The 13,081-nt window shown below is 42.0% G+C and overlaps 1 protein-coding gene across 1 annotated transcript in view; it reads right to left on the bottom strand.

Moving 5' to 3' along the window:
• The window catches only part of capn5b (calpain 5b), a gene marked incomplete at both ends in the record, with an annotated part of 87,451 nt that overhangs the window by 24,529 nt on the left and 49,841 nt on the right, over positions 1-13,081 (bottom strand). The window contains 2 exons of the mRNA XM_080749025.1: positions 7,308-7,500; positions 9,021-9,229. Coding sequence (XP_080605151.1) covers positions 7,308-7,500; positions 9,021-9,229 — 402 coding nt within the window. The remainder of the gene's footprint in view (positions 1-7,307; positions 7,501-9,020; positions 9,230-13,081) is intronic.

The raw sequence follows: 13,081 nt of genomic DNA, 5'->3' as shown, positions 1-13,081 counted from the left end.
CAAAATACATTTCAGTTGACTAAATCAACTGCAGATTTAGTCGCCTAAAATCTTATGATATAAATGACTAAAATTAGAAAAAAAGTAAAACTTTTCAAGTGACTAAATTATGACTAAAACTGAATGACATTTTATTCAAAAGACTATGACTAAAACTAAATCAAAATTTGCTGTCAAAAACAACACTGAACCACAGGGAATAAATTGTGTTGCTGTGCGCATGATTCTACATTCATGGATTTATATTTAAAAGTAACTTTTAATTTCCCCCCTGGACCCAGGGTATGGCAGCTGCATACCTCTGCCAAACCCAAATGACGCCCCTGATTCTATAACAAATTATTAATATCATACCAGCGCCTATCAACACTTCAAAATCAAAAGCAACAGAGCCGTTAGGTGAAGGACGAAGTGAGTCATCAGGGCACACTATCAGAAAATTAGTTGTGCAATCAAATAACGCGTTCAATCCACTGTCCTATATGATGTATTTCATCACAGAGGTCATGTAGTATTCTCCTGGCTCCGACAAATCGGCTTTTAGTGACATACAGCCAGTCGGACGTACAGCCGCGGGCAAATACACCAGCAATGGTCCAGCATGCTAAACGTGGTGTCTGTCCAAACACAGGCTTTCAAACGGAGCACTGAGCGATTCCCTGCTCAATACATGATTACTCCACAGCTTTTTACGAAACCAGATGGGGGGGAAGAAAATAAAGGGAAGAATGTGGGAAGAATCTAAAATGCATCATGTCTTTCAGGGGCTATTGCATGGGTCTTCAACGTTTTCAGGCCAAGGACCCCTCAGTTAAGAGAGAGATGAAGCAGGGACCCCCACAACCTTTCCAGGCATAGATTCTATATAGTTTCATTGTTTGACAGCACGATCATCAGCGTATTTTGGATTCATGTCAATTTGTGTTTTCAGATATTTAACCACTTGTACCATCCATCTATCATATAATTAGGGAGGTCAGTCAGTAGGAGGTCAGTCAGTCAGTCAGTCAGTCAGTAAATGCTTTTCCACTACAAACCACCCACCAACAGGGGGTGGTGATGTGCGGACTGAAGTATCAGGCTAACACACACCAATCTCACAGTTAGGAATGTTGCAGTGTCTCTCTCTCTCTCTCTCTCTCTCTCTCTCTCTCTCTCTCTCTCTCTCTCTCTCTCTCTCTCATATATGTGGTTTGCCTGCATGCACGGGTCACTAATGCACCGGGTGCATTTGATGTGTGTCTTATCTTCCGACGGGTATGGCAAGCGCATACATCCCCATACTTCTATTCACCTAATTTAGCTGTTAAATTATTTGTATCAATCAAAAAATATACACTCCTCCATGGGTTGCTCCACATTATGATGCTCCCACATATTCTCACACACGCACCAGTTACAGTTAATTTCTCCATAACCCACACTCTGCACATATATTGGAGCAGGAGCACATATCTTCAAACGGGTAAGGTCTAGTACTTAATAAACTTGACCTTTCACTCTGTACTTAGTTCTTAGTGCTCTTTTTCCCCTCTACACCAAACCTCTTTGCCGAAAATAGCCGATCTACAAGCTCACAACGCCTCACAGCCCAAGGCGTTGTGAGCTTGTAGATCTGCTATTTTTGTCTACACTTCTCAGAATATGGACACTATAGGGTTCAAGTTGTTAATATAAAAAGGATTGGAAGATTTGGAGGACCCCCTGTAGTAACTCTGAGGACCCCCTAGGGGTCCCGGACCTCCTGTTGAAGACCCTTGGGCTATTTCATTTCTAAACAGACAAACCCCACAACAAAAGATTGACAACCACACAACCCTAGCCTGATACTAGACTCTAGACCAAAGCATGATTTATCTATCCTTTTTTTGGTCCATCTCCCATCCAATAGCTTGAAGAGTTTCCTTACATTCATCTCTAAACTGACAGCTTGTATCCAGGTAGCTCTGGTCCATAGCATTAGTGGAGTTCTCCCTAACGCTATGTTCCTCTACCTCCGTATTTCTTGGCAAAATCGGGAAGCCCCGCCGTCTGGTTTTTACGAAACAGCGCTCCCAACGTCGCAGAGCTGAATAACACCCAACGAGATTAATGCTCTGTTAATGCGGTGCATTTCGATCCTCTGACCTGCGCGGCAGTAGTGAGCTGGCGCCGTGATGGCGACGACAAATAGTAAAAAAACAAGAAGAAATGGAGTCTCCATCCGGTGGAATATTTTCATTTCGCCCTAGAAATGTATTTTAATCGTGTGGTGGGGGGCTCAGACCACGTCCACTAAGTAGAGTAAGCTTTCAACTGTCCACTGATACCTTTGGTTTGGTGAGGGGCGAAACGGTTTATGTTATTTTCGGACCAGACGGCGGGGTTTTCCGGTTTTGCCAAGAAATACGGAGGTAGAGGAACATAGCGTTAGGGAGAACTCCACTAACGCTATGGACCAGAGCTAGTATCCAGGGTGAAAATAAGCACGCCAGTAGAAGAAGACTGTAGCAGAGCAGCAGACCTGCCTGGAACATAGAAGTCTACCACAGTGGTGTAAAGCAGTGGTTCTCAACATGTGGGTCGGGACCTCCAGGGGTGTCCCCAAATTGTTTTTGGGGGTCCCCAGATGATTAACTTTATGTGCAACATTGTTTCCTCACTCAACAGTACTAAAGTGACATTTTAAGGACTTTTTAATAACTCTAAACTATACGGTAAATATGCATTTTGAAAAGATGACATAAAGTCTATTAGGTTCAGTAAATATTTCTCTGTTTTTTTTGGTATAATGGTGACTTCCATCACAGCTCGAAGTGTTGGGAATAGGCCGGACAGAAAGTGACTTTCTCCTCTTCATTTGGTAGCAGAAGATAGTTGCGAGGCGCTGTGAGCATGTAGATCTGCTATTTTCACAATAGAATCGTGTTATACAAAATGCATTCTCTCGAGACAGGGTCTGTAGCTAGTCAAAGGAAGAGGGACAGACCGAGTGGGCGTTCCCCTTTCTTTGACGATGGCTTGCCAGATTGTACACAATGTAATGCCTCAACTCTTAGTGCTCGTCAGGGTGGGGGGGGTCCCCAGTTAAAATATGATTATTTTGGGGGTCCGTGGCCTGAAAAGGTTGAGAACCACTGGTGTAAAGTACCTAAGTACATTTCTAATTTTCACTACTTTTACTTCTATTCCACCACATCTCAGAGACAAACATTGTATTATATACATTAACTATACTTCAGGCCGGGGCGGCAGTGGCTAAGGGGTAGAGTGGCCGGTAGAGCAGCCGGATGGGAGCTGCGAGGTTTCCAGTTCGATCCCGGGCTCCCCCAGAGTTAGTGTGGAAGTGTCCTTGAGCAAGACTCTGAACCCCTAGTTGGTTCCGATGAGCAGGTTGGTGCCTTGCATGGTTTCCTCCGCCATCGGTGTATGAATGTGTGTGTGAATGGGTGAATGTAATGCACAATCTATGAACAGCGCTTTGGGTCAATAGCGCTTCACCATTTACCATATACATACCCATCTACGACCTCACAATGTGCGCGGAATTCCAAAATTTTATTCATAACAGAGAATTTCTACATTGCACATGCAGTATTGATACTTTTACTTAAGTAGAAATGTGAGTACTTTTTCCACCACCGCCTGAAACATAGAAGTCTAATATCTCCCATGTCCACCCTTTGGATTTTGGATTCCCATGTGGGAGAACACGGTTCGAATCCGGACGGTAAAACAATGGTCCCCTATACAAGAGCTATCCCTGTGTGTGCCAGATGAAGGAATGAGAGCCAAGGAGAGATGCTGCATTTTTATTTAGGATGCTCAACATGTTGCCAACAGTCTTGCTGCCACTGTTCAGAAATGGGTTCACCGAGGTGAAAACTCATGCATATAAAGGAGACGGAACACCCAACAACTGTGTTGCACTCGATTTGGAATAACAATGGCTGTATTATAAACTGGTTGACTCGACTATTGTAGTCTGGCAACGGACACACAGACTAGAGACAATCAGAAGGTCAGACTATAACTTGCCAGATAAGTACATGCATTCAAACGTGCTCAAGTAGATGAATGGAGTTGTTGGATTAATAGATAATTAACACAGGCTGTCATGTAGACATGACAATAACTACAAAAACGTAAGTACAGTGTATCATTTATATATAAGACAGCAAATCACTAGGCCAATACAGTGTGTTCTGGCCTCACATCTTGCATAATATGGAGGTCAGACATTAATACAGTGTACAGTGTACACTTAGGTGCTGTTCCCAACTAAAGTTGAGATTTCAAATCCGACCGTCGAGTGCTTTTCCTGACTTAAAGGAGTAGTTCACCCCCTTCTATTGATTACTCATGCCATGGAGGCTTGAGTTCAACAATATTTCTTTTAGTTTTAGTCGCATTCCAAAGGCAATAATTTCATTACAAACTTACCCCCATTGATTCCGGATGGGGACCCAAATTAATTTGGGTCCCCATCTGGAACCAATGGGGGTAAATTTACTATAATCAATTGTCTTGGGAATGTGAAATATACAAAAAAAATCACACCCGTGTGAAGTGGAGCTGTGTGTGTGTGTGTGTGTGTGTGTGTGTGTGTGTGTGTGTGTGTGTGTGTGTGTGTGTGTGTGTGTGTGTGTGTGTGTGTGTGTAGATCATGTGTACCGATTTTTGTGACATTTGAAGAAAATATGTAGGAAAAGGAGCAAAAAGTGTGTTTTGGAGAAAATTCAAGATGGCGGAAAATCTATCCTGGCGCAAATGGGCGTGGCCTATATGGGGAGATGCGTCTTGACCCAAGGAATCCAGGGAAAAAAGAATTTTAATTTTCTGATCTACGGTTCAAGAGTTACGGGGCAAAACGTAAAGTGGGCCGTTATAGCGCCACCATGAGGCCGAGTGATGTAATTATTTTTCGATTCATTCTTAAAATCATTATGAATCTTTTCTCCGAGGTTTGAAACTGTAGCTCCTATGGTTTACGAGAGAAAAATACTTGAAAGTGATTTCTTGCATTGTCCCATTATAAGTCAATGGGGACAATTAAGCGTCGTTTTTTGCCGATTACGTCGGCATGGTAAGGCGGATCGGAAACGAAAGTTGATAGAACACCATTCCCGGCCGAGCCGCACATTTTGATGTATATATTGCGCGAGTGGCGTAAATGGTGCGGCACTACCACACCCGTGTGAAGTGGAGCTGTGTGTGTGTGTGTGTGTGTGTGTGTGTGTGTGTGTGTGTGTGTGTGTGTGTGTGTGTGTGTGTGTGTGTGTGTGTGTGTGTGTGTGTGTGTGTGTAGATCATGTGTACTGATTTTTGTGACATTTGAAGAAAATATGTAGGAAAAGGAGCAAAAAGTGTGTTTTGGAGAAAATTCAAGATGGCGGAAAATCTATCCTGGCGCAAATGGGCGTGGCCTATATGGGGAGATGCGTCTTGACCCAAGGAATCCAGGGAAAAAAGAATTTTAATTTTCCGATCTACGGTTCAAGAGTTACGGGGCAAAACGTAAAGTGGGCCGTTATAGCGCCACCATGAGGCCGAGTGATGTAATTATTTTTCGATTCATTCTTAAAATCATTATGAATCTCCTCTCTGAGGTTTGAAACTGTAGCTCCTATGGTTTACGAGAGAAAAATACTTGAAAGTGATTTCTTGCATTGTCCCATTATAAGTCAATGGGGACAATTAAGCGTCGTTTTTTGCCGATTACGTCGGCATGGTAAGGCGGATCGGAACGAAAGGTAATAGAACACCATTCCCGGCCGAGCCGCACATTTTGATGTATATATTGCGCGAGTGGCGTAAATGGTGCGGCACTAGTTACGCGCCGAAGTCAGGCTACATACACACAGACACACAGACAGACAGACAGACACACACACACACACACACAGACCCACACAGCCACGTATAGGGAGCTGCACACAGCTCCAAAAATATATATGATTGAACTCAAGTCTCTATGGCATGAGAAATCAATAGAAAAAAAGTCATTTTGGGGGTGAACTATTCCTTTAAGTGGGGATATAACGTTTCCTATTGTTAACCGTAGCTTGCGGTCAGTGGCACTGATGTAAAAACTCAAATTCCCATAATCCTTTGGGAGATGTAGTCATCTGGAAATTAAAACCTCTCCTTTTACTGCAATGGATTGCCATGAAGGAAAATGGATTTATCTCATAATCTATCTCCAGATCGCGTTCTTGTTCAAAACAAGCCCTTCTCTGCGGACCATAACAAAAGCACGGATGGCTGCGGTTGTAATCTTTCTCTCCTACTGTAGGTGAAAGAAAATAAGACCATCGCTACCGAGCGAAAGTCATCGGATTACATTTGGACCGGTGGTGCGTTCAAGGAGCTTCGGAAATAAGGTAAAAACACAGAAAAACCCCAGCAGAATCTACTGAATTAATTAATTATAAAGTATCAATACTGCACTGTAGATGTACTCCGTTACAAGTAAATGTCCAGAATTCAAAATGTTTTTGAGTAAAAGTATGAAAGTATTGGCATCAAAATGTACTTAAAGTACCAAAAGTAAACGTACTAAATGTTTGAAAATAGCAGATCTACAAGCTCACAACGCGTTGAAACTAACAACTAAAGTTTTCAAATAAATGTAGTGGAGTAAAAGTGCAATATTTGGATCCGAGATGTAGTGGAGTAGAAGTGAAAGTATTGGAAAATTGGAAATACTCAAGTAAAGTACAAATACCTAAAAATTGTACTTAAGTACAGTACTTAAAGGGGCACTCCACCACTTTTCAACCTATGTTCATATAATTGGTCCTCACTCGAAAATAGCTTTTCTTTTTTTGTTTTTTTCTTTTTTACTCAGAGGAGGGCTGTGGGCAGGTCAGAAACCCATCGTCTTGTGACATCATCTATTGTCAATCCAGCTTATAGAAACTGCAGGCTTTATATTCCTGAAAAGTTGCAATTTTAAAGTGGAAGCCATTGTTCTCGTGATAATAAAAATCTAAATATTTTTTTCAAAAATATTGATTAAATTGTTTGTTTTTTTTTGAAAATGATGATGTCACAAGACGATGGATTCTGAACTTCACACAGCTCTCCTAGGAGACTTGGACTGAGTAGAAAAAAATTGTGATATTTTATCATGAACATTAGTGAGGACCTATTATATGAAGACAGGTTGAAAAGTGGTGAACTACTCCTTTAAGTGAATGTGCTTAGTTACTTTACACCACTGAGCGGAATATTTAAGAGAAAATAGACGATCCGCGTCGGCTATACTTTCAGTCGCGCGGCCGGCATGGCGGCAGCACAGCCGAGCGTTATGCACTGGCACTCACTCTGATGGAGCAGCTGATGAGACCGTCTCTGTTGTGCACCTTGAGGACTCTCTCAAACAGCTGGTTGCGGGCCACCTCGTCCGTGGCCATCTGGCCCTCCAACAGGTCCACGGGCTCCGACACTCCCCCCGTGAAGTCCACCAGCGCATCGGCCGTGTTGCCTCCGTCCAAGGCCTCGTAGCAGCCGTACACCCTGCAGGGAGAATCAATTAACCCCATTTAGGCCTAGAATTATTTGAGTATCTGAGACGAATAACAGTCTAAAGGCCCATTCCCACTGGGCCAGATAACAGATAAAAAAAATCTCTTTCTCCAGATATTTTTCCATTCAAAGTGGATGGTAGATACAGACAAAAAAAAATGTTTGCCACAGATAAAAGTATCTGTGGCAAATATCTGTGGTAGATGTTTTTTTTTTATCTGTATCTACCATCCACTTTGAATGGAAAAATATCTGGAGAAAGAGATTTCTTTATCTGTTATCTGGCCCAGTGGGAATGGGCCTTAAGTCTGTATTTTAACATTTTGGATAAAGATATTTTTTTGATTTACCAGACTGTAAACCACAAACTAGAAGTTTTTAATCTCTTAAAGTCTTAATGTACTCCCCTCTCATTTTGTTGAATTAGATGTTTTTACTTAACTCATATATATTAGGAATTATAAGACATAATACTTATGGAAAGTGGAAAAACAGTATATCTCCAGCAGTTTGTGGAACAACAGTCTAAGTCCGTACAAGCAATATATGGACTTATACTGTTATTCGTCTCAGGTACTCATTAATGCATTACATAGGCACCGCCACATTGCCGCGGCGTCGCCGATTCGATTCCCGATCCGAACGACGTCTACCGCATGTCACTCCCCATCTGTCTCCCCATTTCCTGTCAGTCTTCTGGATCTCCCTTGGTCAATAAAGGCATAAAAAGCCCCCCCCAAAAAAGTATGAAAAAAAGCGAACATTTGTAAGTCAAATATTTGCTTCTGGGTGGTCCCTGGAACAACATATTTTGAGATGGGGGTCATGTAATTTTGGGGGGGTCCTTACATGAAGAGGTTTGAGAACCACTGATTTTAGAAGAAAGATTTAGAAGACATTTATAGAATCGGGTCAAACATATTCAAGGACTTGCACAAATGTTCACAGTTTAAAAAATACAGCAGATCTACAAGCTCACAGATTTAAAGTGACACAGATTTGGGTTCAGGCCTATGGATTAAGACCTGAGGCCGATTCTACAAATGCCTTTTAAAATCAGGTCTCACACTTTCAAGATCTACAAGCTCACAATGTGTCGTAGCACGACGATCTGAGCAATACGTCTCCCAATTTATGCTCTCCAAAGTGCTGACCATCTTTTCTTCATAGGATATCTTTGTCATTGATGTATGAGGGGAAAAGAGGTTCAAAGCTAATTTAAATGGAATATCTGCCTGAATGTGGCATAACAGCACAATCGCAGGCCATGCAGTAATTATTGCCTTTCCAAAAGTAGTTGAGTACAACACTTTATCAGAAAATGTACTTGAACGAAAGACTTAATGATTTTAGAATCCCCTTAAAAACGTACATGAAGAAACTACACAATTATAGTAACAAGAGTATTTATAATTCGTTCTTGGTCATAATTTTGTTAAAACATCTTTAGCAGTTGCAAACACCGACTTTAAATGGATGTTTTGTGTACAGTATGTGTTGGCACAACTCACTTGGCGTAAGCCTTCTCGACCAGGGCACTCCAGAACTCATTACTGTCGTCTGAGTGACAATACACCAACTGGTTGTCCACTGTGGGCAGTCGGTCGTCAATCGCCACGTCCACCCACTCCCCGAAACGCCAGAAGCGGAAGTGGAAGATGCCAGCGTAGGACTCTGGCTTCTCGTCGTCCCATTCCTGCTCCTTCCAGTCGGGGATGACCTGTCGAGGAGAGGAAGGGAGGTCAGAGGAGGTGTAAAGGAGAGGTAGAGGAAGACGAAGAGGAACAGAAGGAGGAGGAGCAGCGTCTTAAAGGTGATACACCATGAAATTTCACTTTTCCTATTTTAAAACCTTTTTTTGGGGTCCCACTAGCACCTTCTATCCTCACAAAGTCCCATTTCAGACCGTTGTGTCTTTCTCTGGTTTTGAGAAGGTGAAGGTTAAAAGTATCCCACGGGTTCTCAAAACAGGCTGTTCAGATTTGCTGCCGATTGTGACGTCATCTGCCGATTGTGACGTCATCACACAAAAAAAAAAATCAAAAAAACATTTTTTTTCAAAAAGATTTTTTTTTTCAAAAAAAAAATTTTTTTTTTAAAAAGATTTTGGGGGGGTGGCGCAGTTCAGGCCAAAGGTGGTACTGCAGCTGAAATGCTCTGAGAGCCATTCAAAAATGAGAGAGGCTCTCTATTCAGGAGTGGTAATTTAGCCTCAAACCTTTTGAAAAACGTTTTTGGGACATAAACAATATGACATAAATACTTTTTAAATGCATGGTGTATCACCTTTAATAACCTGAGAGCAACACACAGGCATTGTCACAGCGTGACAGTCTTTCACCGGGTCTAGCGGTGCCAGAGGTGTAACTCATTCACACACAAATTCAACGTCCACCTACTTACTACGCACACACACACACATACTGCAGACATTCAGATACACTTATTGTATTGCAATAGTTACAGCAGTCACACTGTTTGTGCCCAAAGCACATCTCAAGGCACACCTGTATTCATTAATTGGTTTTACTAATGTAATGCCAAATAAAAAGTTCAAACTTTCACAACACGTAACATCAAAGCGATACCTTTTTTCTATAGTTGTATATCGTCGTTGTCGGGTGGAAACCTTGTATCTCCAAGTTTCAAATGTGTACCTTCTTTCGCAAAGTAAAGCCCTGCTTCATCATACAAAGCACACAACGCCTCGCGCAGTGTTGGGAAAGTTCACTTTAAAAACAAACTAGTTCAAGTTCAAGTTCAGAACTTCTAAAAGGAACTAGTTCATTTCTAGTTCATGATTCTATATTTTGAACTAAAGTTCATGGTTCCCCAAAATGAACTAACTTAGTTCTTTTTCGTTCTTTTTTTAACCATAATTCTTTTTATACTTTTGGCTATTCAAAAAATATAAATTAAATTATTTATGTATTTTTTATTTATGTTTTCTTTTTTTCCCCCTTTTTTTTACCTTACCATTTATTGTGTAGCAATCTATACAATAGGCCTAAGGAATATGAATTAAATAAAGTAAGACATGAACACAATAATATTAGGCTTGCCATTCAGGTTGACAAATAAAGTTGCCCCTTTGAGAAGTGGAACTTACAAGTCATTTAAAATAAGGTGGAGAGAATCTACTGAGTAGGCCCTACCTGCACTACTATACTACAGTGGTTCTCAACCTTTTCAGGATGCAACCCCCAAAATAATCATATGAACTGGGGACCCCCCACCCTGACAAGCACTTGGAATTATAGGAGTTGGCATTACATTAGTTTGACTGTTTGATTGTGAAAATAGCCGATCTACATGCTTGTGAACATGTGCTTTAGAAATGTGCAGATGCCACACCTATACAGTATGTTGATCTGTTTATTGTTGAGTGAGAAAACAATGTTAACATTAAGCTTAACAACTGGGGAGTCAGGGACCCCCCAAAAAATAAAATTGGGGATCCCCCTAGGGGTCCCAACCCACAGGTTGAGAACCACTGCACTATATAACACAGAATTATTTGACATCTTGGTTACAGATTTAACAGTTGACACACGTGCACAAGACAGAGAAAACAAGCGTTTGTAACAGCTGCTATTAATGTTGAGCTGTAATTGCCTGTGGTCAAATCTGTGTCAAATGCGCATTTTCAATGAGGCGATCGAGTCGATCGTTATGCCTGGCAGACAGTGTTACCGTGCGTGCAGTCTGTCATCTCATCCAAGAAAGTTGGAGCACCCAGCACCCTAACAACATCGCGGATTTCAGGAACAGAGGTAGAAGTAGGCTAGACTATATTATAAGATGTACTGTATGATGATCAGTTATTATTCCAGTGAGTGAAATCCTGTTTTAACAGCTTCACTTAGAGACGGCAGATCACTCTCTCCCTCTCTCCCTCACTGCTCAGAGTGCAGACTGAGCTGAAGTGTTGTGTGTAGAAAGGGGAGGGGGGATGGGGAGTTTAGGGGCAGCGCTATACTAGTCCGTAAGACAGTGTTCCACCGAGAGAATACACTTCAGCTCAGTGAATGGGCACACAGTGCGTGCTTCTATTGGAGCATGTGAATGAAAAGAGAGAGGAGAGGACAGACAACCGCGGAGGCGCGGACCGCCGCATGAACGGCCGACGAACGCCGACGAACGTCGTTCACGGGCGTCAGAATGACCGCGTTCGACAATATCGTTCATCAAGCGAAAACAATTACGTTCAGTTCACGTTCGCCCAAAATATGAACGTGTTCATGAACGATCGTTCTTTGAACGCGTTCGGGTACAACACTGGCCTCGCGTGTGCTTGTAGATCGGCTGTTTTCACTAGTTCAAATCATTTTAAAAATGACTAGCCTACAGCCCCTTGGTGTGAAGCAGACAGACGCTTGTTGACGCCCATTTGTGATGTAAATCGCATCACAGGACAAAGCCGCCTACAGGCCAAAATTTGGGGAAATATTTTAAACATTTGGGGATTATGAGAAGTAGAGACACATTTGAAGGTGATAAAGTTGATGTTGGGCAAGGTACATGCGTTATTGATTTTTGTATTATGTTTTTTAGACAATTGAACAACTGCTGAACGTGGAGTTACAGATGGAAACACACACAAACACACAAACACACAAACACACGGGGCGATTCTAATTAAGGTTGTGGGATAAATGCAAAAAGGTTTTGGACATTTTTCACCGTTTTCACCCGACAACGACGATATATTGCAATGTTACAAAATCCCAAGGCACACCTGGACTCGTGTCACGACACACCAGTGTGCCTCGGCACACCGTTTGGGAGCCACTGAGTTATAGTATGGTAGACCTTGCTGCTTCCAGTGCTTCAGTAATCGGTCTCCAACTATGACCGTGTGAATTGCAATACTGTGAAACATGGAAATATCGTGAAATACAATTACTAGGATTACACAATGAAGCGCATAGTGGCATGATTCACTCCATGAAAGTCATAATCAAGTGACTCCCATTTGACCAAGTCTCTTAATTAGGTTTTCTAAAACATCCATCGGTATAAACACAGCGTGCCCAGGGACGTGCTGGCCATTGGGAAAAGCGGGACAACTCCCGAACGGCTGGTTCATTCCAGGCCATTCCAGACCGGTCCAGGCCGGCCATTAGGAAAAGATTAAAAATAAAATGTCGGCCTTCGTTCCATTTTGGGGGCTGGGCGGCCAACAAAGTAAATTGTCACTGTCGGGCAGAAACCTCATATCTCCAAGTTTCAAATGTGTAAATCTTTTCGCAAAGCAAAGCCCTGCATCATCATACAAGGCCGTCGCACAAAAGTAGTGAAAAGAGCAGATCTACAAGCACACAACGCCTCGCACCGCGAGGCATTGTGTGCTTGTAGATCGGCTGTTTTCACTAGTTTAAATCATTTTTTAAATGATAAATACAAAACAAACGGTTTTGGACATACAAGGTTTCCACCTGACAACAACAAAATATAGGCCTAACTCATGTAATTGGCCCACTGGCTTGTCATTTGCCATGATCTGAACATCAATAATTCAGGGCCCAGAAAAAAAAAAATCTTTTTTAAAAAGATTTTGGGGGGGTGGCGC

This window comes from Nannobrachium achirus, assembly GCF_963921795.1.
Source record: "Nannobrachium achirus genome assembly, chromosome: 19".
NCBI lineage: Eukaryota > Metazoa > Chordata > Actinopteri > Myctophiformes > Myctophidae > Nannobrachium > Nannobrachium achirus.
This window is presented reverse-complemented; position numbering and strand designations above follow the sequence as displayed.